Consider the following 27345-nt stretch of genomic DNA (forward strand, 5'->3'; position numbering starts at 1 on the left):
TCTTTCTCTCTTTCTTTAGCCCTGTCTCTCTTTCTCATTTGCTCTCTCTATATTTCTCTAGTTCCTTCTTTTTGTCTTTCTTTTTTTTATCTCACACTGTCGTTTTCCTTTTCTCTGTTTTTGTTCTTTTCCTCTCTCTCTCACTCTCTCTCTTTTCCTCTTTCCCTCTCTTTCTCCCTTTTTCTCTCAATATTTCGCTCTCTTTCTCTCTCCCTCTCTCTCCCTTTCTCTTTGTCTCTCCCCCTCTCTCTCTGTCTTTCTTACTCTTTGATTTGCTAGCGCGGCCCCCGTGATAGTGTTTCTTTCTACCATGTAGCCCCCTAGCTAAAATGAGTTTGAAACCTCTGTTGTAAAGAATGTTCACTAAAATTGTAATCAATACCAATATAGAAGATTCCAGTTATGACCTGCAAGCACATCTTAGCTCTCAGCTTGATGCCACAGAGTTGCCAAATCGATGTGTTTGCCTCACTTTGCTCAATTAAGTATCGATGCTATGTGAACGTGTCATTTGTTAATGCTAATAACCGTCTGCGGACACGGAGACTTGTTCTTTAACGTCGGAGTCGCTTCCTACACAACTAGATGGTTCCGACACGTAGGACCGAACAACGCCGGCTAAATTAGAGCGATCCTTCAAAGAGGCCTGGTTACTTCAGCAGCTTTTGCCCATGGCTCATTTTGTGCTGAAATTAGGTTCCGTGTTTCTCACTAAATGTACTTCAGGGTAAAACATGTAATACAAAGACTTTAAAGAGGAAAAAGATAAAATACTATCAGGAGGAATAGGTAAAGAAAAAAGGATTACAACACAATGCTCAGAAAAACAAAAACATAATAATATTGCAACGAAGAAAACAAATGCAATGAATATAAGTGCAGGGCACACAGAGACAGACAACTTACTGGCTCATTCACACCGAGGGACAGCGTAAACCTGCCAATTATTCTAATATTCATGTCTTTGGAATGTGGGAGGAAACTGGGGTTCCTAGAGGAAACATACACAGGCATGGGGAGAACATGCAAACTACTGCTGCGGTAGCTGAAATTGAACCCTGTACCTCTGCACCGTGGGGCTGCACGCTAACCACATGAATAAACACCAAATTCTCGCAAGATATGTTTTCACAGTTTTGTGCATTCCTTAAGTGTTGTGATGGCCCTGGGGAAGAAGCGGTCTCTGAGCCTGTTTGCCCTAGTTTTGAGGGACCTGTAGCGCCTATCGGAGGGCATTAGGTGAAAGAGGTGGTGGCAAGGGTGGGAAATGTATTTTATAATGTTAACAGCTCTGCTACAGCCTCGCAAGTTGGCAATGTCTTCTAGACTCAGAAAAGAGTATCTGATGATCTTTTGGTTTGTGTTGATTACTCACTTTATCTTTTTCCTGTCCGCTGCCATGCTCCCAGCATACCCACAGTGATGCCCTTTTCCAGAATGCTTTCGAATGTGGCTTTGTACAAGAACACCAGCAACTTCTGTTCCAGGTTGCTCCTCCTGAGGACCCTCAGGAAGTGGAGTCGCTTCCAGGCCTTCCCCACGACAGCCTTGGTGTTGGTAGACCAGGAGAGGTCGTTAGAGATGTTCATGCCCAGGTGTTTGAAAGAGTGGACCCGTTCCACTCAGTCACTTTATGATGAATGGGGCTTGATTTGTTTCAAGTATGAGTTCCTTGGATTTTGTGGTGATGAGTATTAGTATACTTTTTGAACACCATGTCATTAGCATCTCCATCTCCTTCCCGTATGCCTTCTCATCCCCATCAGAAACGAGTCCCACCGACGTGGTGTTATCAGCGAACTTCACAATTATGTTTGTGGGGGGTACTATTAAACGGTCCGAGATATAGAGGGTGAACAGAGGAGGGGGCAGCACACATCTTCTGGGAGAATCCAGTGACGGAGCGCCAGGTTGGAAGAGACATGGTGGCCGAGTTTCCCAGGTTGCAGGCAGTTGGAAAGGAAGTTCATAAGCCATCTGCAGATAGGGGACTAGAGCCCCAATTTGAAGAGGTTCTCCACCGGGATCTCTGGGACGATGGTTTTGAACACAGAGCTGGAAGAGCATTCTGATACAGCAACCGCTTTTTTCTAAATGGCCAAGCGCAGCATGAATAGCGGTGTTTATCGATTCATCAGTGGTGCGTTTTTTCCCATAAGTAAACTGATGGGGGTCCAGTGTGGGGATTAAGGAAGCTTTGATGTTTTGGATCACCAAACTCTTGAAGCACTTCATGACAACGGACGTATGTGTGACAGGGCTGTGGTCATTTAGGCTGACCAACTGATGACTTTTTTGGGACGGGAGTGATGGCAGAAGTCTTTCGATAAGGTGAAATGGTGGCTTGCGACAGGGACCATTTAAAGATGTTTACGAAGAACCCAGTTGGCTGCCAACTCGTCTTTGTTGTCCCTTAGCACCCTCCCTGATGCTCCATCTGGGCCAGCGGCCTTCCTGGGTTCGCAGTTTTGAGCACACGTCTCACTTCATGCTATTCTCGGCTGGTTATCTAAGTTTCATGTCATTTTTCATTTAAAAAATACTAAAATCATGCAAAAGCCAGAAGGTTTACAGAGCTGCGTTGAAAATTGCTTTCAACCAGGGGTGTCAAACACCTTTTTAGTAGACATAGTAGGAGAAAACACTCTGAACGGCATAAAAAGTGTACTATACCTTCCTTGTATGGCTGGAGCTTTTTCAGAGGCTCATCTTGAAGGACGATACTTTCCTCTCCGGTCCTTTGTATGTTTGTTAATGTTGGTCAAACCAGAGGCTGGAGATCTACTGCTTGCTGAGAAGTTTTCATTTGTTAGAATAGTCGGGAGACGATTGTGAGTTAAGCAAAAGCTACATTCTGGGAATAGTGTACGAAGAGTTATAAGACTTCTAATGAAGTTGTAAGTTTTTCTATCTTTTGATAAATATAATTGGCCATTTCGAACACACTGCGCCACGTTGTCTTGTCCACATTGGACTTTTTGACATGAGGCGTTTTGAGATTAGCACAACAACATAGAAATATGTCTAAAATTGATATCCCTTCTTCGTTTACTAAAGTTTTCACTCATTACTAAATTACAATTATGATTCAGCGGTGTGAGATTCGATTCGTTTCCTTTCCTCGATTTTGTTTCCTTCAGTAGGATTTAATCTCTCGAAGTGTTTGTTGAACGTGCATTTGTAGAAAAAAAAAACAATAACAATTTATTTCATATCCAATAAAGTTTACCTGACTCAGAAAAGCACAGAATAGCGGTAGTAGCTCAGGAGCTAAAGCACCCATACTGGGTGCAGGTTCGATTCCGCCTCTGTGTTATACGTCGAAGGCAAGGCACTGAATCCCAAATGCCCCCGATGAGCAGGTAATTGCCATGCATGGCTGACGCTGCTATTGGTTAATGTGTGTAAAAAATAAGAGAAAATGTGAAGCACAAAGTGCTATATAAATGCAGAAAATTTACATTTCAAGCATTTTCCTGCTTTTTATTTATTTTTAGAGTAAAAATGTTTAGTTGAATGTGCACTCATCGCTGTTAGATTTCCTCTGTATTATAAAAGTTAGCTAGAGCTTCCTTAAACTTCTGCAAACACCAAAGGGCTTTTTTCAAATGTTTTCTTATCCAGGATCTCACCGATAATTTTCAATTAATGGCAATAAAAAGTGTAGTTAAGTAGCAAATGTTGTGATTAGGAAAGGCATGCACGCCCCACACGTGAGTGTTGTCATATCACCTAAAACGTTGCTATTATGAATCAAATATCATCGGAATGGTTGTTTCCTCGACTGTTCTTGGTAGTCAGCAAATACAGCTACAGTGGGTGGTTTGTATTGCCAGTGGCGCTTAGCTTTGACGACATCCAGTGGAAATTTTCAAAGCTGCGGGTCATCGTTTGACATAAGGCAGCTCCTGAGCTGGCCCGATAGACGTATATTGGACACCCCCACTATAAACACTACTTAGCATTAGCTATCAGTGCTTGGTAGCAATCAGGAACAGACAGTGTTGGGTGTGTTACTGAAAAATAGTGTAATTTGTTACTGATACGGGTTACTCCATTTGAAGAGTAATGATGTTACCCTCCGGATTCTGGCACCAAAAAATATTTCTTAAATGAAATGATCTGCATTTATATAGCGCTTTTCAAGTCAATGACTTCCCAAAGCGCTTTACATTGTGCTTCACATTTCCCAATAGCGGCCGTGATCTGTGCAGCCATGTAAGGCGCTAACCTGCTTATTGGGGGTAATTGGGGGTTCAATGTCTTACCCAAGGACACTTCGACATGTAACACGGACAAGCCGGGATTCGAACTGGGATCCCTTAATCCTAAAACGATCGCTCTACCTCCTGAGCTACTGCCGCCCCTTCTTTTTCCATTTCCGGGTAACGTCCAAGAAGTTTTCTTTTTTCTCCAGGCATATTAATTTTACAAATAAAAATACCAAAATGCATCACCATTTTACCGTAAATTCAGTGCTAATGTTTGCCCCTTTGATTATATTGTTCCGGTATAAGCCATGCCCCCTCCTCACACGTTACTTACCATTCACTAGAGCTGACACACAACCAAATATGTACACGTGAACAGACTCCCTGATTTCAGTATTTTATTTCATAGTCGGAAATACAACTAAGATGTGAGTACATATGGTAGAGATAATATCAGAATATCTTTGGGGAGAAATTAAGCGGCCTCCTACTCTGTGCTTGAGATGGCGTAACCGCAACTGTATTGAGTTATATTCTCTTTCATTATATTCAGTGTTGTGTTCCTGGAGGATCGACGGTTATATGTTAATTTGTGGACAGAGTAAGAACTGTCAAAGAATCACCAATCAAAGCTGCTAGCGGACTAACGCACCATGTCATAACGACAGTTGTGTTTTAAAGTTTTATGAAGAAAACATTACAGTACCCGATACACAGAAAAATATGCTAAATGCGTTCCAGGAAGGCTTTCCTTTGTTACGCTTTCCTTTGTAACGGGTTACTCCCAACACTGGGAACGGATGCACGGTTTCTTGTAAAGGTTTCAGTTGTTGAAATTTGTTATGATCACTCCCACTGCAGCATAAGCACCCTATTATACGATATTTTCAACCTTATTTTACCAAATGACTAAATTGTTCCGTCTGACAAAATTTGTCACAGACATGAAATTGTTTACATTGTGAGAGATAATGAACCGTTATCCGTCAGATTAACGGGATTAACTCTCTTGTGTATATCTTACTATGGATATCGCAACTCTCGTCATCACGCTGGAGTCTGTGGGCAGGAGGTGAGCAAAATAAAGGGGGTGGGGGTCTGAGAAGCTCTCAGGAGAGCAAGCTTCTCTATCTCATTTTGTCTTTGTCAGCTGCATTTGACGCTCAAGAACTGTGCTGTCCTGCTTCTAAGCACATCCGGGAGATTTTTTTTGGGGTGCCAACACATCAGCTGACCTCCTTCCGGTGACATTTTCTTCCTTATTTGATTCCGGAATTTAATTGCGTTCCAATAGAACTGTTATCAAGACGCAAGGTAGGAATGGTAATGTTTTGTATTTGTGCCGTTAAAATTTTGTTTTAAATGGTGATGGGGAATATTTTAATTTGAAAAGGATTCCCAGGCATGTACCAACGGTGGTACCATGAATGCATAAAGCAACAAGTTTAGTTTGGTTGTTTTGCTCCTTCTCCCGCGTTGAGTCATTTTCTAAATTTAAATACTATCTTTATTTTCAACCCTGCCCCGGACCCCCTGAGACTATAGGTCTCGAACTGAATTTACTTGGGGGGCCATCAAAGCTAAGGTCTGGTTAAGGTTGGGCCAAATCTTCCACAAATAAAAGTCCTGATAAGACATTCCACTGTTCTCAAGTATCCCTTTTACCATTTGCTACACAGAATAAGATCTTAGACTTAAAAAAAGCATTAGAAATAATTTGAAAACATCAATAGATTATAAATAAATCTATATTTTGCACCAGCTGCACTTACATGAAAGGGACAATGTAAATTTTTTGACAACAAGATGTTGCTGTTTTGTGTAACCCGACTCTAAACAAGTGATAAAGGAAGAAGAAAACTATGGTAACTCAAGTGACCTCACCTCAATATTTATCTTCTCATTTTTGGCCCATGCCTTTTGCAAAGAAAATGAAGAAAAAGGAAAACGGAAACCAGGGAAAGAAGATACAAAAAAGAGAAGAAGCCAAAAAACAGATGAAAAACAAAAAAAAGAGTAGAAATACAAGAAGGGAAAACAAAAAAGACAAAAAGACCAAAAATGAAAAAAAAAAAGGAAAATGGAACAAAGGGGGGGGGGGAAGAAGCTGAAAAGTAACAATAAAATGAGAAAATAGACAAATAATGAAAGAAAAAAAAACCTCACAGGAAGAAGGGGAAAAAAAACTGATTTTTGTTTTCTGAGGTACCAATAGCAGCAAGATTGCTGGAATTCATGATAGCTTCCATTGGATGAGGCTCACGTTGTGTAATTTAAATGCAAGTTTCTCAACCTGTGAGTTTTTTTTTAAAATGTACCTTTCACATAGTAGTTTATGTATTTCTGCTTATTTTATAATCACTATTGTTTTTGCTCAATGAACAAATGTTTTTCTTACCACTTGAAACCGCTAAACACATTGTCGGGAAATACAATCTGCAGCAACAACCCTATCATTGCCTGCCATCATTCGCCAAGTATGACTGTCCGGCTTAGTTGTTTGCCACTAATCCCTATTTTGTAATAATTCTTCATACAAGGGAGCATGCAAACAAAAAAAAATGCTCTATTGACTAGGACCAATGGAGTGTGAAACAAATGTGTTCAGATGAGCTGGTCCAATGAAGAGGCAGCATTCCACTCAAGCATTCCCATCTCCGTGGACATCACCGTGGCAGTTGTGTATTCTCTTTTTGGTGAGTGAAATTGGGGCTTTTTCATTTTTCAGTCCTCAATCTTTGAGAATTGCTTGGCTGGCTTCGTGTATTGTGAAAATTGGCGCCCTTGCATTACTGGACTGTCTCAGAAAATTAGAATATTGTGATAAAGTTCTTTATTTTCTGTAATGCAATTAAAAAAACAAAAATGTCATACATTCTGGATTCATTACATATCAACTGAACTATTTCAAGCCTTTTATTATTTGAATATTGCTGATTTTGGCTTACAGCTGAAAAAAACTCAAAAATCCTATCTCAAAATATTAGAATACTTCCTCAGACCAAGTAAAATAAATAATTTTATAACAGCAAAACTAAGTCAAACATTTGAAAATGTCCATTGATGCACTCAGTACTTGGTTGGGAATCCTTTTGCACGGATTACTGCATCAATCCGGCGTGGCATGGAGGCAATCAGCCTGTGGCATTGCTGAGGTGTTATTGATGCCCAGGATGCTTCGATAGCGGCCTTCAGCTCATTTGCATTTGTAGGTCTGGTGTCTTTCATCTTCTTCTTAACTATACCCCACAAATTCTCGATGGGGTTCAGGTCAGGGCAATTAGCAGGCCAATCAAGGACAGTGATGCCATGGTCAGTGCACCAGTTACTGGTGGTTTTGGCACTGTGGGCAGGTGCCAGATCATGCTGGAAAATGAAATCCTCATCTCCATAGAGCTTTTCAGCAGATGGAAGCATGTAGTGCTCTAAAATCTCTTGGTACACAGTTGCATTTACTCTGGACTTGATGAAACACAGTGGACCAACACCAGCAGCTGACATGGCTCCCCAAACCATTGCTGACTGTGGGAACTTCACACTGGATTTCAAGCAACTTGGATTTTGCTCTTCTCCAGCCTTTCTCCAAACTCTGGCGCCTTGACTTCCAAATGAAATGCAAAACTTGCTTTCGTCTGAAAAGAGGAATTTGGACCACTCTGCAACTGTCCAGTGCTTCTTCTCCATAGCCCAAGTCAGACGCTTTTTCCGTTGTCTTGAGTTCAGAAGTGGCTTGACCATGGGAATACGGCTATTGTAGCCCATTTCCCGGACACGTCTGTGAACTGTGGCTTTTGATACCTGGACTCCAGCTTCAGCCCACTGTCTATGAAGCTCCCCCAAATTCTGGAAGCGGCTCTTCTTCACAATTTTGTTAAGGCTGCGGTCATCTCTCTTGGTTGTGCAGCGTTTCCGGCCACATTTTTCCCTTCCAACAGACTTTTTGTGGATATGCTTTGAAACTGCACTCTGTGAACAGCCTGCTCTTTGAGAAATGTCTTTTTGTGTCTTACCCTCCTGATGGAGGGTATCAATGATGGTCCTCTGGACAGCAGTCAGATCAGCAGTGATTTAGTTTACTGAACCAAGCTGAGTGTTTTTAAGGCTCAGGAAACCCTCGCAAGGTGTTTCGGAATATTAGATGATTCAGGTGATTAGTTGAATAGCCTACTTGTATACTTTTTCATGATATTCTAATATTTTGAGATAGGATTTTTGAGTTTTCTTAAGCTGTAAGCCAAATTCAGCAATATTCAAATAATAAAAGGCTTGAAATAGTTCAGTTGATGTGTAATGAATCCAGAATGTATGACATTTTTATTTTTTTAAGTGCATTACAGAAAATAAAGAACTTTATCACAATATTCTAATTTTCTGAGACAGTCCAGTATATATATATATATATATATATACCGTATTTTCCGCACTATAAGGCGCACCTAAAAGCCTTTATTTTTTCCAAAAGCTGACCATGCGCCTTATAATACAGTGCGCCTTATATATGGATCAATATAAAGTCGCAAAGTCTTGCAACTAATGCAAGCAGCCGCCGACTAGATTTTCCCCCGAACGAGAAGTAGTCCGCGGTGTATGCTGGGATTTATATACCGGCGTTTCATTGGCTAACCAATGTGTCAATCATCATTGAATCGATCACTATTGGCTAAAGTTATTCGGAGGTAAAGGGGGCGCATCCTTTTTATCATTTACAGGCTTGCATAGGCTAAAGGGGCAAAACAAAGCCTGCAATTGGCCGAAAAAGATGAATGTGAATAGCAAGTTTGCTTGAACTACGGCATAGAGGAAACATGTTTTATTATTCTGTATTTGTAAATATTTTACTCTCCTGGATTTACTACACTCACAGATATAAAAGGACCATGGTTGCACATTATTATTGAACACAACGACTTCGGTGAGCTATTCCGGCTATATATTTTCCCAGTATCTCGTTTCAGAGTGATATCGATGTTTCTGTGATGGGTCTTTTTTTAAATTAAACTCAATTCCAAGTGTTTATTGTTATATGCACAGTAAAGTTGCGAGCGAAAAAGAAAATAGAAACTAAGGAATGGTTGGCATTTCTTGAATCCCAAGACTTTAAACTTCCGAATGATATTTGGAACGATGCATCTGAGTGACATCGTACAGACACTGTTTCCGTACATGTCTGAGACACGTATTTGCTTCTTTGCAAGCTTTCGGAATGTTAAGGGGGTAATAAGTTTGACTGAACTACGTTCCCATTGTAGCGCCTTATAATCTGGTGCGCCTTATGTATGGAAAATATAGGACCAAAAACTATTTTGGGGGGTTTGTGCCCTATAACCCGGTGCGCCTTATAGTGCGGAAAAAACGGTATATATATATATATATATATATATACACAGGGTGTCACAAAAAATATACATACATTTTAGCAGCTGATAATTATTCAAATATTTATTTTTCCCTATATATACTGAACCTTGGGCGTAGCTAGACTGTTTTGGGGGCGTACTAGACTGTTTTGGGGAGTACTCAAGCTTCTCCAAATTGAAACCAAGCACCCTCCAAAAATTTTGCATTTGAAATACTTATTTATTTATTTACTTATTTCTTTTATACAAGACAGGATAGGCTCAAATACTATGAATGACGCTAGATGATCATTCAAAAAAAGTAAAAACATGAACTTGAATCTAAAATTGTCCCAGTACTCAACACATTGAACCGTGTGTTGGCAACCTAAAATCACTTTGAAGAAAGCAAATCTAATCTAAAAGGCTACTGAAAGTATGAAAACACAATTAATTCCCAGTCAATAAACATGATGGTTAACCATAACATGGACTCTCAGGTCCCCAGCAATTGTGACTGTTATTCTAACCATTCAATTTAAACGTGGCGTCATCACTTCACACAATCTTTGTGAAGATTTAGGGCGGCAGTAGCTCAGGAGGTAAACCGGGTGTCTCGGGATCAGGAGGCCACAGGGTTGATTCTCGGCTCCTCCGTGTTATATGTCAAAGTGTCCATGGGCAAGACACTGAATCCCTAATGCCCCCGATAAGCAGGCTGACACTGCTATCGGTGTGTGAGTGTGTGTGAATGGGTTAGTGTGAAGCACAGTGTAAAAGCACTTTGGGAGGTCTTCAATGACTTCATTTATCCAATGATCCCTCCCCTTGAGTGGTTTATATTTATGATAAACACTGCACAAAGATTTTTAGGCACTTAAAATGTTCAATCTTTATTAAATAACAATTCAAACGTTGACAATATAAAATGAAAATATCACAACGGTTTCAGAACAAAAGCCTAGAGAGTCAAGCAAAAAAAGCAGCAATGTAACAAAAATACAAATAAAACAATGTCAAAATGGGGCGGTACAGCAGCGCAGTGGTTAGCGCGTGTGCGGCGCAGTTCTAAGGTCCTGGGAACCTCCTGTGTGGGTTCAAATCCAGCTACCGGACTTACTGTGCGGAGTTTGTATGATCTCCCCGTGCTTGTGTGGATTTCCTCCGGGCACTCCGATTTCCTCCCACATTCCAAAGACATGAATTTCAGGAGGATTGGCCGGTCCAAATTGTCCCTAAGTGTGAATGAGCGAGCGAATTGTCTGTCCCTGTGTGCCCTGCGATTGGCTGGCAACCAGTTCAGAGTGTCCCCTGCCCACTGCCCGATGATTGCTGGGATGGGCTCCAGCACCGCCGCGACCCTACTGTGGATAGGCGGTGAGATGGGATGAGACAATGTCAAAATATCAACTATACTTTCCATTGCGCAACATTTTGAGAATAACGTAAGAAAGGTTAAATAGTGTGGATAAAAAAAAACTTTAACAGTCTAAAAAATGAAATACTTCATCTTGGGGTTGGTGCATCTTCTACCACCAGAGGGCCCCAACCAGGGTTTGAACTGGACACAGTTGTGTACAATCCTTACACACTTGTGTCAAATTATCCTGAACCCTTTACCAAGACAATTTGATCTTCACATATTGTAGGGTCAGTTTTACTTCTACCACCATGCCAGGTTTGTGTTTTCGCTTTATTTGTTACTTTGCTCCATGCATTTTCCAGTTGGAGTTTCAGTCTTTGTCAGGTGTTATGTTTGCTCATTTCGTTGTTTTGTGAACCCATTTTTATTTGTCACTTTGTACCTCTTTTTATTATTAAATGCAATCCCTCTTTTGAGCACCCCTGCCTCCAGTTCCTGCTTTTCCCACATCGGTCCCATCCCCCAAAACCATAACAACTTCTACTCCTGTTACAGAGCCAAAAAGAGAGTCAAACCATCAGCAATGCAACAAACAAGCCCTTTTGGGTATGTTGCCATAGTGACAACAGATTTACATTTTTTTTTGTCTAGGAACAGTAATATGTTTACATTTTAGGTTGCAGCTCGTTGCACTCGGTGAACCTTTTTCACGTTTTCATGTCAAATTACAACACCAGCAGACCACTTTACCACTCAAATTACAGCTGGTATTGTCGTTTTCTGTGGTTGGAATAAAGTACACACTGTGCTGCGCTTCCTGTCTTTGGTCTCTGTCATATTAAGCTTTTGATAAGGGTGTGCACCTAGATTGGACCCTTTCTTCTGTCCGGCAGGCAAGAGGCAGTTGCAGGCAAGGTCGGTAGAGGTGCTAACAGGCGAAACTTAGTGAGTGGGGTTGGGCGCTGAGTGAGAGAGCGAGAGCAGGGCTGCACTATTTACATAGAGAAGTGTTGCTTTAAAGAATGGGGCAGAGGGGTGAAGTATGGATCTCAGGACAATAGTATTGATCCGATCCAAATACTTGCTTAGCATCGATAATAACAAGATTTGGATCCATCCGCCCACGCCTAATCTTGGAATTATGATGCAGTAGATGATATTAAAATGCCTACCTCACAACTAGCTTGCTGAAAAGACTTTCTTTTAACTTCATTAGAAACATTTACTTACCTTTCTGGTTTTGTTCGTGGCGTATGGAAGGACATCCTCAACAGTTCCATTAGCGTTCAACTCTTATTTAGGTGATGGTAACTAGTGTTGATGGTTGAACTCCTTTCTAAGTTGTCTTTATACTTCTGCTATGTTTCATACCTCCGGTAGCATTTTTTAACATACTTCCTCAAAATCAAGTCTGGTTGCTGTCACTCAGTTAATATAAGGAATAAAAATTTCAGTTATCAGCTGCTAAAATCCATTTTGGGACAAACTCTATCAATCATGTTTTAAAATGAAAAGTGTAACCCTACTCTAAAATTTTGTGAATATAATATGTGTTACGTAGCGCTCTGGTTGACATTTGTCCTGTGGTGTTTTCTGGGTGCAGGAATATGTTCGCTTTTTGGCAACATCACTTTGCTGTATGTGTCCTACAAGAAAAAACAAATTCTGAAGCCGGCTGAATTGTTCATCATCAACCTAGCCTTTAGTGACCTGGGCCTTACACTGTCTCTCTACCCAATGGCAATCACCTCCAGCATCTACCACAGGTACCGTAGACCAGTGCTTTTTTAACCAGTGTTGCTGAAATATTTTTCCAGTGTGCAGCAGGAAATTGCAGTTTTATCTTTGCCGAGTCAAGTCATGTTAATTTGTATAGCCCTTAATCACAAGGAGTCTCAAAGAGCTGAGCAGACCACAGACTATGGCACACCACAGACTATTATTTCACCATTCCCTGATCTAAAACCTACACGAGGGCAAGGAAAAACACAAAAAACCCAGAATGAGCAAAATGAAGAAAACTTGAGAAGGGACCGTGTGAGATTAACACATTCAATGCAAAAAAAATGTACCATTGTTCAGTATCTTTACTTTGAGTGTCCAGCCAATTAATCAACATCCAACCATATCAGTAGGTAGCAGCAGACTGTGATTTTTTTTTTGCCTTCTTTTTATTCTTTTTAATTGTCTGTCCATGAGGCAGTACATGGCAATGTATTTATTTATTTTTTATGAAGCTGCACTGCAAAAAATGATAGAATAATTCAGATAAAATGAAAAAATCTTGCAAAAACCTTTACTAATTTTAATCATTTTTCATATTTTACATAAAAACAATACAGGTAAAAATGTTTTCTTCCTTCTAATTCTTGCTCTTTTTGTCCTTTTTCCAGAAAAATAAGAAAATCTTATTTTTAAAGTAGTAAAGGGAAATGTATTTAATTATATTGTATGATGAAGTTCTTTAGATTGCACTAAAAAACGCAATACAATAAATTAAAAAAGTAAAATTATTGCTAACTTTAATCATTTTGGTTATTTTACACACACAAAAAAAAAGGGAAAAGATATAGCAAAATCCAAAATAACAGCAAATAAAAGTAAAATTATTAACCATTACTACCGCTTGAGGCCCAGTGACCACAAATGATCAGGAGAAATTTATACTGTCAAATTAAGCCATACAAAATTTTAAGCTTTAAAACAAAAACATGACACTGGTGCCAGGGGTCGCCTAGCTGTGCCCGGGGGGGCCCAGGTAGCCTCTTAAGGAAAGCGGAGTAGCCCATGGACTAATTTTGAAGAGCTCACCAGAGCTGGGTCATTGTGATTTTATAGTATTTTTGTTTTGTTTTTGCGGTTGACTGACTCTATTTAACCCTACTTCCAATAATTATCCCGGTAATAACACAGTAACTACAGGTTAAAAATTCAAAGGGCATATCTTATTCTTTCACATTTGAAACTGCACATATGCAATCATAATTGACTCTCTCAAATCCCCCTTGAGGTGCCCTGCTGGCTCAAATCGCCTCTCCCCCAGGTACTTACTGTGTGCGAGGTTGCTAGCGATTCTTATGTAAACAAAAATAATAGTGACAGAAGATTGAAAGAGGAAAGACAAAAAGGAGGCAGGAGGAAAAAAGTAATAATTGGTGAGTAAAATCTAATAATGTTAAAAACGTCATTTGCGGCTGTCTGTTACCATGTGAAAATACTGACTATTTGATAATAAACCGCAGCTTGTTGCTCATAATCAAGTAAGATGTGTTCTGAGTCTCCTTGACTTAACTTTATTGGATAACTGTAGCAATTGGTTAAAAATCAGTATAAAACTTGATTTTACTTTCTCTCTGCTTGAACTCAGCATTGTAAGTGACATACTTTGTTGAATATGTGCGCCACGATTAAAATCATTTATTGACGGTGTAAACTAGGAATACAATACCGACATATGATTTACAATATTTTTTTAACGTCATTCAAAGTCTAACTCATCATCACATAGACCAAAAAGCTGTTTTCCTCCTTGTGCTTCTTTGCGTTTGTTTATACCTATCAGGACAACTTTCGTTTTTTTTCCATTCTTTAACATTCGTCTCTGGTACCGTGAATACAAATAGTGTGATAATGATTCCCAGTGGTTGGGAATCAGCGCTCTCACCTCACGACATGGTTTCATTTCCCGTTGCATCCAATATTTGGGATTGTGGTCGGTTATAATTATTGACTGATCAATCATTGCACTAATACGGTAAAACCCTGTTTGTAATGTGCATTTGTACTTTGAATTTGTTTAAGTATTACAAAATGAGTGTTATACTAGTGTCTGAAACTCATGACAAAAAGTTACCGTACACCAGGGCAGACAACTCTGAAAAGTTGCCTGCCCCATTTTCCACAACTTGAAACACAATAAGACAACTAACCGCAAAAAAAATAAAAAAATTGTTGCAAAGTATTAAGGATTGATACTCAGAATATATAACAGAACAACACTTTGAAATCAAGTTTATTATAAATCTACTTATAACATTCATTGCATGTATATAACGTTGCATGCAATGCATGTTTTCCATCTGCCATGAGTATGTACCTGTATTTCCTCATCTTCATTCATGCAATGTTTGTGTTGCGTCTTCTCCTACAAGCCACGTCAACTCCTCTTTCCACGATGCTTTTAATGTACGTTTACGTTTTGTACCGTCATCAATCTTGTTAGCTTATTTTCAATCTTCTGGGGCTGAGGTTTTGGCTTGATTCCTAACCACTTATCCATTTTTCTTGCGTTCTCTGTGCGTCTACTTTGGAAAATGATATGCACGACCTTATAACGCTCAGGAAAGTCCGGAAGCACGAAGTTATTCGATGCAGGCTTCTGATTGCCTGCCGAGTATGCAAATTGCTAAACGAACCGAAATTCCAAAATTTACAAACCAAACAAAGATTTCGAAATTGGAATAAAGCGAACGTTTTATTTGAAAACCAAAATAAAATCAAATAAATAAAAAATAAGAAATAATAACGTTTTTTTGTCTTTTTTCATTGAAAAGGTTGTTGGCCACCCGGGCAGAGACGTTGTGTAAGTTGTACGCCCGACGTAAAAGATGCACGCCCCGGGCGTCCGGGCAGACGTTATTTCAGACACTGGTTATACAGAAATAATTCTTAATATAATCATGACTCCCCTACCCATCCTTGATAAATGAGTTTCCATTATAACAAATGTCATCTATTACATAAAAATGTTGCCAACTTTCAATAATTGGCAAGTGATGCTCTTGCTGTTAATTTGTGCCATTGATGCAAAAGACATCATACCACCATTTTCTTTAAAGTTAGCTGGCGGTGAATATGTGAAGAGTGCTTGACTTGAGGCAGCACGGCGGCGCAGTGGTTAGGGCGTGTGCAGCACAATTCTGAGGTCATGGATTCAAATCCAGCTACCAGCCTTTGCATGTTCTCCCGTGCTTGCATGGGTTTCCTCCGGACACTCCTACATTCCAAAAACCTGCATTATCAGGTTAATTGGCCGGTCCAAATTGTCCCTAGGTGTGAATGAGTGAGTGAATTGTCTGTCCCTGTGTGCCCTGCGACTGGGTGGCAACCAGTTCACGGTGTCCCCTGCCCACTGCCCTTAGATAGCTGGGATGGGCTCCAGCACCCCCGCGACCCTACTGAGGATAAGCGGTGCAGATAATGGATGTATGGATGGATGGATGCTTGACTTGAGTCTCTTGGTGCTGATTTAAAGAGTAGAGATACTTGCATTCGTGTTACCTCTCACAACAATGTACAGTTGGGCAAATCCCCATTTGCAGCTGCTTCTCTTTTAGAAAATATCCCAAAAAGTAAAACACATTCATTTGTTCAATGATGAATCTGTATAAAGCGGCGCTGCCACGAGCGGCTGCCTTTTCCAGCATTCTGCCCTGTTGTTTTATTGTCTGCTCCTATCTTCGGTGTTTTTTCTTCCCGTTTTGACAACTACACTATGGATTACTTCTATCCTATGGACATGGGTTTTAACGCACAAGAAATGCGTTTATTCAAGGAATTTCAACTCCTTGCCCTGAAGATTCTCGTGCCGGCGTGATGAAGGGGCCTATGATGGAGGAAAAGCCGGAGCTCGCGAAGTGGCTAGCGGCGTTATAAGTCTTCGGTACCATCCGTAATCATGGTAAATGCGAACTCACGACCAAATAAGATCATCGAGTGCTGGTGGAAAACATCGAAGCGCACAGGGAGCGCAGTTGCTGTGTTTTTGCGGAAACGTGGCTCACGTTTAGCATTCCGGACGCTAACGTGTAGCCACCCGGAGCTACCCGGAGCAATCCGGCTTCAACGCCGCTAAACGGAGACACGAAAACCGGGGAGAATCGGAGAGGAGGCGGACTTGCTAACACGAGGTGGTGTATCCCTGGATTTTCACAAAGAAAAGTTTTCCATCTGCCGCAGGGATGTCGAAATTTTGGACTGGCGTGACGTCATCCACTTCGCTACAAGCACCCCTAGGGCATCATGTTCATCTGTTCATAAACAACAGGGTAGACTGCTGGAAGTGTGAATTTCCCTACGGGGATGAATAAAGTATCTATCTATCTATCTATCTATCCAAGAATAACTCACGAATGTCAACCTTTCACGACTTCACATTAACAGTAATTGATGGCTCGGAATGTTTTAGGGCTCCTTGCGACGTTCCTGAAGACTACTTTTAAGGGCCCTCACCCATGCACTTTTCCAGTTTACATTCGCCAAAGCCTTCCGTCGATGACCTTGTGTTTGTTTCCATGAGTACACAAAAGCTCTCCTTTTCTCCCTCGCTTTTCCCACATCCCGCCGCCTCCCACGCAGGTGGCTGTACGGGAGTGCGGTTTGCTCCATCTACGCCTTCTGCGGCATGCTGTTCGGCATCTGCAGTCTGAGCACCCTCACCCTTCTCAGCATGGTGTGCTTTGTCAAAGTGTGTTATCCGCTCTATGGTAAGTCTTCAAAGCGGCTGCTGCGGCATCCCAAAACGGACCATAGTTGATATTTTCTCTAATCTCCGACGAGCGCTGCGCATTCAAAGCTCTCTTTGATACCTCGCCCACCAGCCGAGTCAAGGGGCTGCGCTCGTCGAGTATTGCTTTAATGTTGCTTAATCTGCGGCAACGGAGCCCTCGGTTTGACCTCAAGATATGGTCTTTTCCCAGTCGAGGGCACAGAATGCTCTAATTGAGTGCCTGTGCCAATAGTTGGCTCGTATTGTTTTAGCAGAGGACGCCAATGACTACCGTAAATTTCATTTGATTTATCTTGACAGCGTTCTGCAAAATAGCCTGTTTGCAGGTACTGAAAAATATACAGTTGTCATTCGTCACTCACTGATAATAAACATGGTGGAGTACAGAAAAGAAATCACTGAGTACTCTGTTGTTAAATACGCGGGGCCATGATTAAAAAAAAACATATTGACAATGTAAAGTTTACCTTTGTTTACATTGTAAACTATGAACACAATACCAAAAATACAATTTACAGTGTATTCTTTTAATATCCTTCAAAGTCCAATGTACCAAAGAGTTGTTTCCCTTGTGCTTTTTTTTTCATTTGTTTCAATCTTCCATGACGACTTGACGTTTTCTTCATTCTTTAACTGGTACCGTGAGTAAAAATGGTGTGATAATGAGATAAAATGAAAAGCCTTTTCCTTTTGTCATCTACTGTATATTCCTAATGGTCTAGTAATTACAAAGTGTTTTTAGGACACATATGTTGGCCTGGAGAGTGATGGGCACCACCTGGCTGTACTTGCCCAAGGCACACCACAGGAAATGGTGCCCCTAAAACCTTAGTGAAATCTAGCCAACCAACCATTATTATTATTGTTATTGTTAACTAATGTCATAATTGGACATTAAACCAGTGCATGGTAAAGAAAAAGGTTGTTGCAGTACTGGTTAGTGAGACAAGTAATTACGTTCTTTTGTGACGTGTTAGTCCCAACACTGGACTCACAGTACTCTATTTCTCAGAAAAGAGTATGTTGCTTTAATGTTTAGATAAATGTTCTCCACTTTGTGTACTTTGTCAGGGTTCAAATTATAGGGTTCCATCCATTTTCTGCACTGCTTATCTTCGCGGGGTTGCTGGAGCCCATCCCAGCCTTCTTCGGGCAGTGGACAGGGGACACCCTGAACTGGTTGCCAGCCAGTCGCAGGGTAAACAGGGACAGACAATTTGCTCGCTCATTCACTCCTAGGGACAAGTTGGGCCGGCCAATTAACCTGACATGCATGTTTTGGGAATGTGGTAGGAAACCGGTGTGCCCGGAGGAAACCCATGCAAGCACGGGGAGAACATGCAAACCCCACACAGGATGTTCTATCTCATGACCTCAGAACTCTGCCGCACACGCGCTAGCCACTGCGCCGCCGTGCTGCCAATTATAGTAGTAAATAATCTCATCTCATCTCATTAGCCGTACCGCTTAATCTCATTAGGGTCGCGGGGGGGCTGGAGCCCATCCCAGCCATCTTCGGGCAGTGGGCAGGGGACACCCTGAACTGGTTGCCAGCCAATTGCAGGGCACACGGGGACAGACAACTCATTCGCTCATTCACACCTAGGGACAATTTGGACCGGCCAATTCACCTGAAATGCATGTTTTTGGAATGTGGGAGGAAACCGGAGTGCCCGGAGGAAACCCACGCAAGCACGGGGAGAACATACAAACTCCGCACAGAAAGTCTGGAGCTGGATTTGAACCCACGACAGGTTCCCATGACATGAACTGTGCCGCACAAGCGCTAACCACTGCGCCGCCATGCTGCCCGTAGTAAATAATGTTATTTATTAAATTCTTGGACTCCGCGACCCTACTGAGGATAAGTGGTGCAGATAATTGATAGATGGATTCAATTCTTAGATGCTGTTCATGAGGGAGAAGCCTGATTTCAAAAACAAAATACAAATCGCAGATTTTGTTGTGTTGCAAAATGTACAACCTTTCCGGCAGGTAACCGATTCAGGCGCGTCCACAGCCGCCTGCTGGTTGCCTGCGCTTGGCTGTACGCGCTGCTTTTTGCCAGCTGCCCGCTGGGCCACTGGGGTGAGTACGGGCCGGAGCCGTACGGGACCGGCTGCTGCATCAATTGGCGCCTTTCCAACCGGCTGCCCGGGGCCCGCTCCTACACCGTCACCCTCTTCTCTTGTTGCTACATCCTGCCCTGCTGCCTCATCCTGGTGTCCTACGCCGGCATCCTGGCCACTGTGCGCGCCTCACACAAGACCATAGAGCGGCATGCCACCAGGCACATGAGTGCTGTCCAAATGATGATTGTTAAGGTAAACAACTTAAAGAGACATTGATAGGCCTATTGATAGTGATAACATCCGGGCAACCCAAGTGTGGCAGCCCTATTGGTTGGGTGTGAGCCAATTAGTGTACCTCATCATTTATGGGATTGAAATTCAAAATATGGTACTCAAAGCTCTAGTTTGGTTGTCGTTAAAGGTTACAGGCTAAATTACGACAACAGATATTCACTGCAGTACAAATAAGACCCCTGTGTGCGAGAGTAAAGTGTGTGGTGTGGGGGTTAGGGTTCAAATAAGGTGATCTCCGGGACTCATTTCAGCCGGCAACAAGTTTTAGCGTGCATTGTGTTCATTCAGATCCTATCCCTTCCCTCCACTCAACTGATAAGGGTGCACCCTTTTTGACTGGGCTTTCAGAGACGCTATGTTTTTTTTTTTTGAGCTCCTTTTGGACAGAAAAGGGCTCAATATATTCACATTAGGTTTATGGCACGTGGCCACTTTTACCAAAACAGGCATTACAAGTGAGGTTCTCACTCTGGTGCCCACTCAGTAGGTGACTATATGAATTCATGGATGAATGGTCTACATATTGTGATTATACAGTAGTACAACAAAATTGGAGGGCTTCTCCTTTCAGTGCAAAAAGCAATGTAGAGATCGACCAACTTGCTGCACGATACCATCGGGTAGAGCCAGGTCTCTGTGATGATTTAAATACAAAAGTCAGTTTTCCAAGAGGAGCTCCAGGTCATTCATTCAATAGGTAGAGAATCTGGAGCTGTGAGATACAGAATCAACTCTGATTGTAGTTTTGAGAGTGGTTATGTAACCACAGCAGTAGCATTAGCTTCCTCTATCAACAGTTACTCCGTGTCTTCCTGAACCAAATAACAACGGAGCAGACAACAATTTCACCAATTTGTCAGTGATGTTGTATAAATGTTAGGAGCAGATGTCTACAAGCTCCTGTCCGGTGAAATTGTGTAAAGCAGATGTATGTGTGGATTAGGTCCAAAGAGAAGCATATAGTAGTTACCATAAAAAAGCACTGGCTGGAAGAGCCAAGAGCCGTTGCGATATTGGATTGATTTAAATAAGTACTCCAAAATAAACTGCAGTCACAAAAAAAACACTCCTTTATTTTTGTAGACCCATGGGACCCGTCCATTACGGCTGACTGTCGACATACAGGTGCATGTGGTCTCATACTAAAACTATGAATACCAGGGATGGGAAAAGTATGGCCCAAGGGCCCATCAGGCTTTTTAATCTGCTCCGCCGAATGAAAAACGTGATACCATGACGATACCATATATATGTGACGGGGGTGTGCCTCCAACGGAGGCAACTGCAGCACCACATCGCTGTTGATTTTAATGTAAAATAATAATGCCAGGTAGAATGCAAATGTTTGCCTTATTATTTTTTAACTGCAACACAGTGTGACAACATGCAGGGTTGGATAAGTTGGCTGTCCATACAATCCACCACGTGATCATCCAGGTCTGTTTACTTATTATAATTATGAACATAAAATAAAACGTTTTCACGTTATAAGAATACAGAGATCTTATGCTTGTTTAAAAAACCAATTGACTAAGAATCCAAAAAGGAGACAATCAATAAAATGTACTAAATAAACTCACACCAAGCGTGCAACTGCATAGCGCAATACATTCTCAAGGAAGTGGGCTCCAGGAAACATAGACTCGCGCCAATTCATTAAAATGTACTCCATTGAAGGCAAAAAAAAATACAAAAAGGAAAGTGTTTCTACTTACAACATGCAGTGGTGGATGAGTTGGTCGTGCACTCTGTGCAACTGATACAGTATGTCACAAAAGTGAGTACACCCCTCACATTTCTACATTATAATGTTTAATAAAACATCACTGAAGAAACATCACTTTGACACAACAAAAAGAAGCCTGTCAACAAAGGGCAAAGATGTCCTCTGGTAAGACAAAGATGGACTTATTTGGCTCAGATGGTGTGAAGCGTCAACCATGGGAGGAGTACAGACCTGTTTGTGTCGTGGCTAAAGTCAAGCATGGTGTTGGGAATGTCATGGTTTGGGGCTGCATAAGTGCACAACTGGAACTGTGGTGGTTGCATATCATTGAGGAAAACATGAATTCAAGCATGTACTGTGAAATCCTGGAGAAAGGAATGATCCACTCCGTCTAAAAACTGGGTAGCATAGCAATGTGCCAGCGTGTCAATGACCTGAAATACACTTCTAAGATGACCAAGGGGCCAAGGGTAAAGGGGATGGACTGGCCAAGCATGTCTCCAGATGTCTCCTATCTTTGGGGCATTCTCAACTGGAAGGAATAGAAGCACAGTTTCTCAAATATCTCCCAGTTCAGTCATGTTGTCATGGAGGAGTGAAAAAGCATTCCCATGGTAAATTTGTGAGGCTTTTATGAAATCCCTGGCCAGGAGGATTAAGGCGGTTCTGCAAAATAATCTCATCTCATCTCATTAGCTGCACCGCTTATCCTCAATAGGGTCACGGGGGTGCTGGAGCCCATCCCAGCAATCATCGGGCAGTGGGCAGGGGACACCCTGAACTGGTTGCCAGCCAATCGCAGGGAACACAGGGACAGACAACTATCGCATCCCACGTGCACGGATACACGCGCACACTCAAAGTTTGACTTAGCGGAAATTGAACGAAAAGCAAGACAAAAATCCGAACTCATAACAACAAAAGGACAACTTAAAGGTACGACACATAAAAGTAAAAGGGATTTGGAAACCAAAATAATTGACATCAATTCATTCAAAGAATCAGACAATCAATTAGCCGCAGCTCACCCACCAGGCGGTCATCCAGGTCTGACCAGAAGCTACCAGAGCTACATCGGCCACACCGTGCGCCAATGCGTCACTTTCGCCATACTTTGACGATTGCATACACAGAGTACATCCAGTATATACAGTATTTTCACGAATATAAGGCGCAACTAAAAGAGCTGACCATGGTCCTTATAATACAGTGCACCGTATATATGGATCAATATTGAGTCGCAAGGTCTCGCAACTAAGGCAAGCAGCCGCCAACTAGATTTTCCCCCGTAGGAGAAGTAATCCGCGGTGTATGCTGGGATATCGTTTCATTTCCTAAGCAATGTGTCAATCATCATTTGAATCGGTCACTATTGGCTTAAGTTATTCAGAGGTAGAGAAGGCGGGTCCTTTTTAGCATTTACAGGCTAAAGTGGGGCAAAACAAAGCCTGCAATTGGCCAAAAAATATGAATGTGAATCACATGTTAGGTTGCTCTACGGCATGGCGAATACATTTTTTACCCGTCTGTATTTATAAACAGGAATTATGGTGCTAAACAGACAGCTAGCAACAAGCAATGTCCATTGATGCAGATGCTTCTCGGCTGATTTTTTTCTGTCATTTTTTGGCATTATTGCGTGTATTGGAGTCTGTAAATATTTTAATACAGTTGGATTTACTACGGGCAGCACGGCGGCGCGGTGGTTAGTGCGTGTGCGGCACAGTCCTAAGGTCATGCAATCGAGCCTCCTGTGTGGAGTTTGCATGTTTTCCCCGTGCTTGCGTGGGTTTTCTCCGGGTACTCCGGTTTCCTTCCCACATTCCAAAAACATGCATTTCAGGTTAATTGGCTGGTCCAAATTGTCCCTAGGTGCGAATGAGCGAGCGAATTGTCTGTCCCTGTGTGCCCTGCAACTGGCTGGCAACCATTTCAGGGTGTCCCCTGCCCACTGCCCGAAGATAGCTGGGATGGGCTCCAGCACCCCCGCGACCTGACTGAGGATAAGCGGTGCAGATAATAGATGGATGGATTTACTACACTCACGGATGTAAGAGGACCATTATTATTGAACGTGATGGCTGCAAGATGACTTTGGTGAGCTACCCCGACTTTGTATTTTCCCAGTATCTTGTTTCAGACTGATATTGATATTTCTGTGATGACTCTATTTTAAAATTCAATTCAATTAAAAGAGTTTATTGTCATTTGCACAGTAAAGAACCACGTTTTCCTGCACAATTAAATCCTTACTTTGCTGTCCACACGGTTGCCAGCAAAAAAGAAAATAGAAACTAAGAAATTTTTGGCATTCCTTGAATCCCAAGAGTTTAACCTTCCTAATGATATGTGGAATGATGCATTTGACTGATTGGGAACATCATACAGACACCGTGTCCGTACGTGTCTCAGACACGTATTTGCTTCTTTGCGAGCCGTCAGAATGTTAAGGGGTTAATAAGTTTAACTGAATCATCTGAGTTTTGTTGACCTTCCCACTGTAGCGCCTTATAGCTTGGTGCGCCTTATGAATGGAAAAAAATAGGACAAAAATATGTTTTGGGGGTGCGCCTTATAGTCGTGAAAATGCGGTATACAATTTTCATTGCACTACTGTTACGATGCAATATTCTTTCATTGCAGTTATTATTATAACTTGGGCCAAAGTCTGAACACTACTTTGGAAATATTTTTTTTCCATTTATCCTGACAGTCCTTTATCTTATATTTATTACATGTTTACACTGGATTGCCATGTCTAACACAATAATCACATACAACATTTCATAATGTTGGTATGAATGATTATAAAGGCGGTTCAATTCAATATACGTAATAGAAAATAAGTAATACCCTGACAAATGTTTTTTTTAGTGCCAGCTTTTTCCCCATTGTCCGTTTATGCATCTATTACAAAAATACTACAAAATTACTACAAACCAAATAGTCAAGTCAAGTCATATTTATTTGTACAGCCCCGAATCACATAGTCTGCATTAGGGCAAAAGAGGAATCTAAAAAAAAACCCCAGCATGAGAAAAATAAGAAACCTTGAAAAGGAGATACACAAAAACTAACCCAACAGGTTGACCAGGCTGCAATAGATGAGTGCTCATTAAGATGGACCAAAAGTACATTACCACAAAGATACTACTGCATAAATAGTACAGAAACACCTCTGTAGAAATACTGCAATAATACTACAAAAATTATGTCCTTTGTAGCTAAGCGTGGCGGTCTGCATGGGTTTCTTCCTGGCGTGGAGTCCGTACGCTCTGGTGTCCATGTGGGCTTCCTTCGGCCACCTCGAGGATATCCCACCTTTGGCCTTCGCCTTGCCCGCCATGTTCGCCAAGTCCTCCACTATCTACAACCCGTTGGTCTACATGACTCTCAGGCCCAACTTCCGCAAAGTCATATTTAGGAAACTGAGCTCACTCAACAGCTGCACGGGCAAATGCTGCCGCCCGTCAAGCGTCAATGTGAAACTCCAGGTAGTCCAAAGACGTACCGAACAGTTCCCTTCGCTCGACTCATCTCCCAAGTTAGCGCTGAAATGTCACAAAGATGTTGGTGAATGCTCTGTCCGATGTCCTGGATTCTACGGCCTGGCTAACCCAAAAGTGGCCGTTTGTGGCCACCCGGCAAAGGAGGATTGCGGTCCAAGCGTGAGTCAGAACAGCGCACTGTTCTGTTTAACCTGTGTTAAACAGACTCCAGACAGTCTCCATATTAATCTGGAAATGGTCCCAGGTAAGGCAAGAGTGGCTTGGCCCTAGAGGTAAGATTTTAAGCCCAGGCGCAAAAGGTCAATCATTATGTTCTGGTTCGGGCCGGGCTTCTATCTCACTGACCTTTTTTTTAATTATACACCTATCATTGTTCTCTTTTTTCTGTTTCTGTCGCAAGTTGGATGGATTCAGTCCCCCTCTTGCACAGCCCGCGTTGGCAGGCCCGGTGTGGTGTTTGGCGAGGTGTTCGGCAGGGTTTTGTGCGGCTCTATCGGCGCTGCGTGAGAGGCGGACTGAATCAATCGCACGGATCCTCCACAGCGCGACACAAAGAAAAAGAAACAAAGAATAATAACGAGTGGATAATTTTTTTTATAGTCAGCGAGAGAGAATCCCGGCCCGTCCCTCATAAATGCAATATGAAAATTTGTGTTTTCTTCGAGCTTGGTCCTTCAAATCAAGTTACTTGGCTGGGCTTTCGGTTACTCTTTAATACCCGCAGGGACATGTCGGGTCGGGCTGAAATTTTTAGGCCTAATCTTACCGCTAATTGGCTTTTGACTGGGTCCATGCTTTTTTTAGTCTCATCTTTACAACATCGAGTAATGCATATCATGTTGTTCAATCATTTACAATACTCAAAGTGTATCCATTATGTAACCTTTTGATTTTGGTCAAGTTGTTTTTTCTGAATTGGCACAAACATGCAACATTATTGTTGTTTTATTTCGTATTAAGGTGGGATACATTGTTTGAGGTGAAAGTTAAACATTTTCTCTATTAAGTATGTTTTATGAATTCCCAACTAAGGTTAAAGAACCTCCCTGCTTTATATTCCACTCTGCCTATTTGCTTTTATCTTACTTTTGCTGTTCGGGCTGAACATATTAGGTAGGGGGCTTAGGGAGTATTCGAGAGTTTTGTCATGCTTGCCCTAGCAGGTTTTTCCCCCTCATTTATTAGTGTAGCATGAAAATGGTACGGAAGTCTTGCTTCAAACGTTCAAATGAAAGTCAAGAAAGATGACAAAAATTCCTGTTTCTGTTTTGTTTTCGAGGGCATTTAAGAAATGCATGTACTTGCACGCGCATCACACACCTACCAACACTATCGCTTTACAGGTTACGCTACCACTTTTAGACCCTTAAAAACTTCTACCGCATTTTCAAATTTAAACAAGAAAAAATCTTGACTCCAGACTAGTATTTTAGTCTGCTGCTGCTTTATTTAGAAGTGAGTCTTTGAGCGTAAATAAATGCTCCAGATACGTGTTTTCCACTTTCGGTTTTCAACAAGCACATGTTGTTGTTGTGTCAAAATAAAGTGTACAATAAAAACTACCGTAATGTATGTAAGGCATCGTGAATTATCTTACTGGGGCTGCAATGAAGACTTGAGCCAGGAGATGGCAGCAGCGGGCAGAAAATGTTCTAAATTCCATTTAGCTCCTTAAAAATAGAGAACGGATATAACTCCTCAAGTTTACCTAATATCCATTGCATCACAAACACAAAAATACAATGTAAAGTAAAATACTGTGTACTGTGTCATGCAACAAAGAGAATGATGGATATTCACACATTTTTTGCCAAGTCTTTCACGAGGTTTTTGGCGGTACCCGTAGCAGCAAGATAGCGGACCATCACCTCAGCTCCGTCTAAGTGGGCCTCATCGTTAGTCAAATACAAATTTCTCAGCCAAAAGTATTTTTTAGATGTACATTTATGTGATAGTTCATCTATTTTGATTTTGCTTATGATTCAAATCAGTATTGTTTTTAATAAAAGTAAATTACAAGTATAAGGAACTAAATACAAAACATCTCCTTAAAAAACAGAAACGGTAATTTGGAAAGTTTGTGTTGATGAAAATCAATGTTGAGAAAAATGTGATTTATAGTAAAACAATTAATGTTGCCAAAAATGGGGACTATTTGAATAAAACATGCAGAGCTTCTCTAATTAAAATGTGTTATCCACAGTTAGGTTAGCTTTGTAGATCAACTGTCAGTCATTGTGTACAAAAAAAATAAAAATGATGGCATGAAAGAAGTCTTGTATTTCCTTTGACACTGCAGATGAAAATCAATGAAGAAAGAAAAAAA

General features: G+C 41.4%; 1 protein-coding gene across 1 annotated transcript; it reads left to right on the forward strand.

Moving 5' to 3' along the window:
• The first annotated feature begins 5372 nt into the window (after positions 1 to 5372).
• On the forward strand, positions 5373 to 27238 carry LOC148374609 (opsin-5-like). Its single transcript, XM_088355275.1, has 6 exons — positions 5373 to 5525; positions 6820 to 6907; positions 12514 to 12676; positions 17268 to 17395; positions 19414 to 19742; positions 24735 to 27238. Exons 2-6 carry the CDS (start codon positions 6820 to 6822, stop codon positions 25287 to 25289), a joined length of 1263 nt encoding a protein of 420 aa, XP_088211401.1. The 5' UTR covers positions 5373 to 5525; the 3' UTR covers positions 25290 to 27238.
• Positions 27239 to 27345: the final 107 nt, after the last annotated feature.

The sequence above is a fragment of the Urocampus carinirostris genome, chromosome 1 (genome assembly GCF_059441175.1).
Source record: "Urocampus carinirostris isolate Australia breed hairy pipefish chromosome 1, RoL_Ucar_1.0, whole genome shotgun sequence".
NCBI lineage: Eukaryota > Metazoa > Chordata > Actinopteri > Syngnathiformes > Syngnathidae > Urocampus > Urocampus carinirostris.

Bases quoted from the DNA above. Each gene is read 5' to 3' on its own strand.
- LOC148374609 (XM_088355275.1), top strand. From the start codon at position 6,820: ATGAGCTGGTCCAATGAAGAGGCAGCATTCCACTCAAGCATTCCCATC. The intron at 6,908-12,513 runs GTGAGTGAAATT...TTCTGGGTGCAG, and splicing joins AGTTGTGTATTCTCTTTTTG to GAATATGTTCGCTTTTTGGC. The intron at 19,743-24,734 runs GTAAACAACTTA...TGTCCTTTGTAG, and splicing joins TCCAAATGATGATTGTTAAG to CTAAGCGTGGCGGTCTGCAT.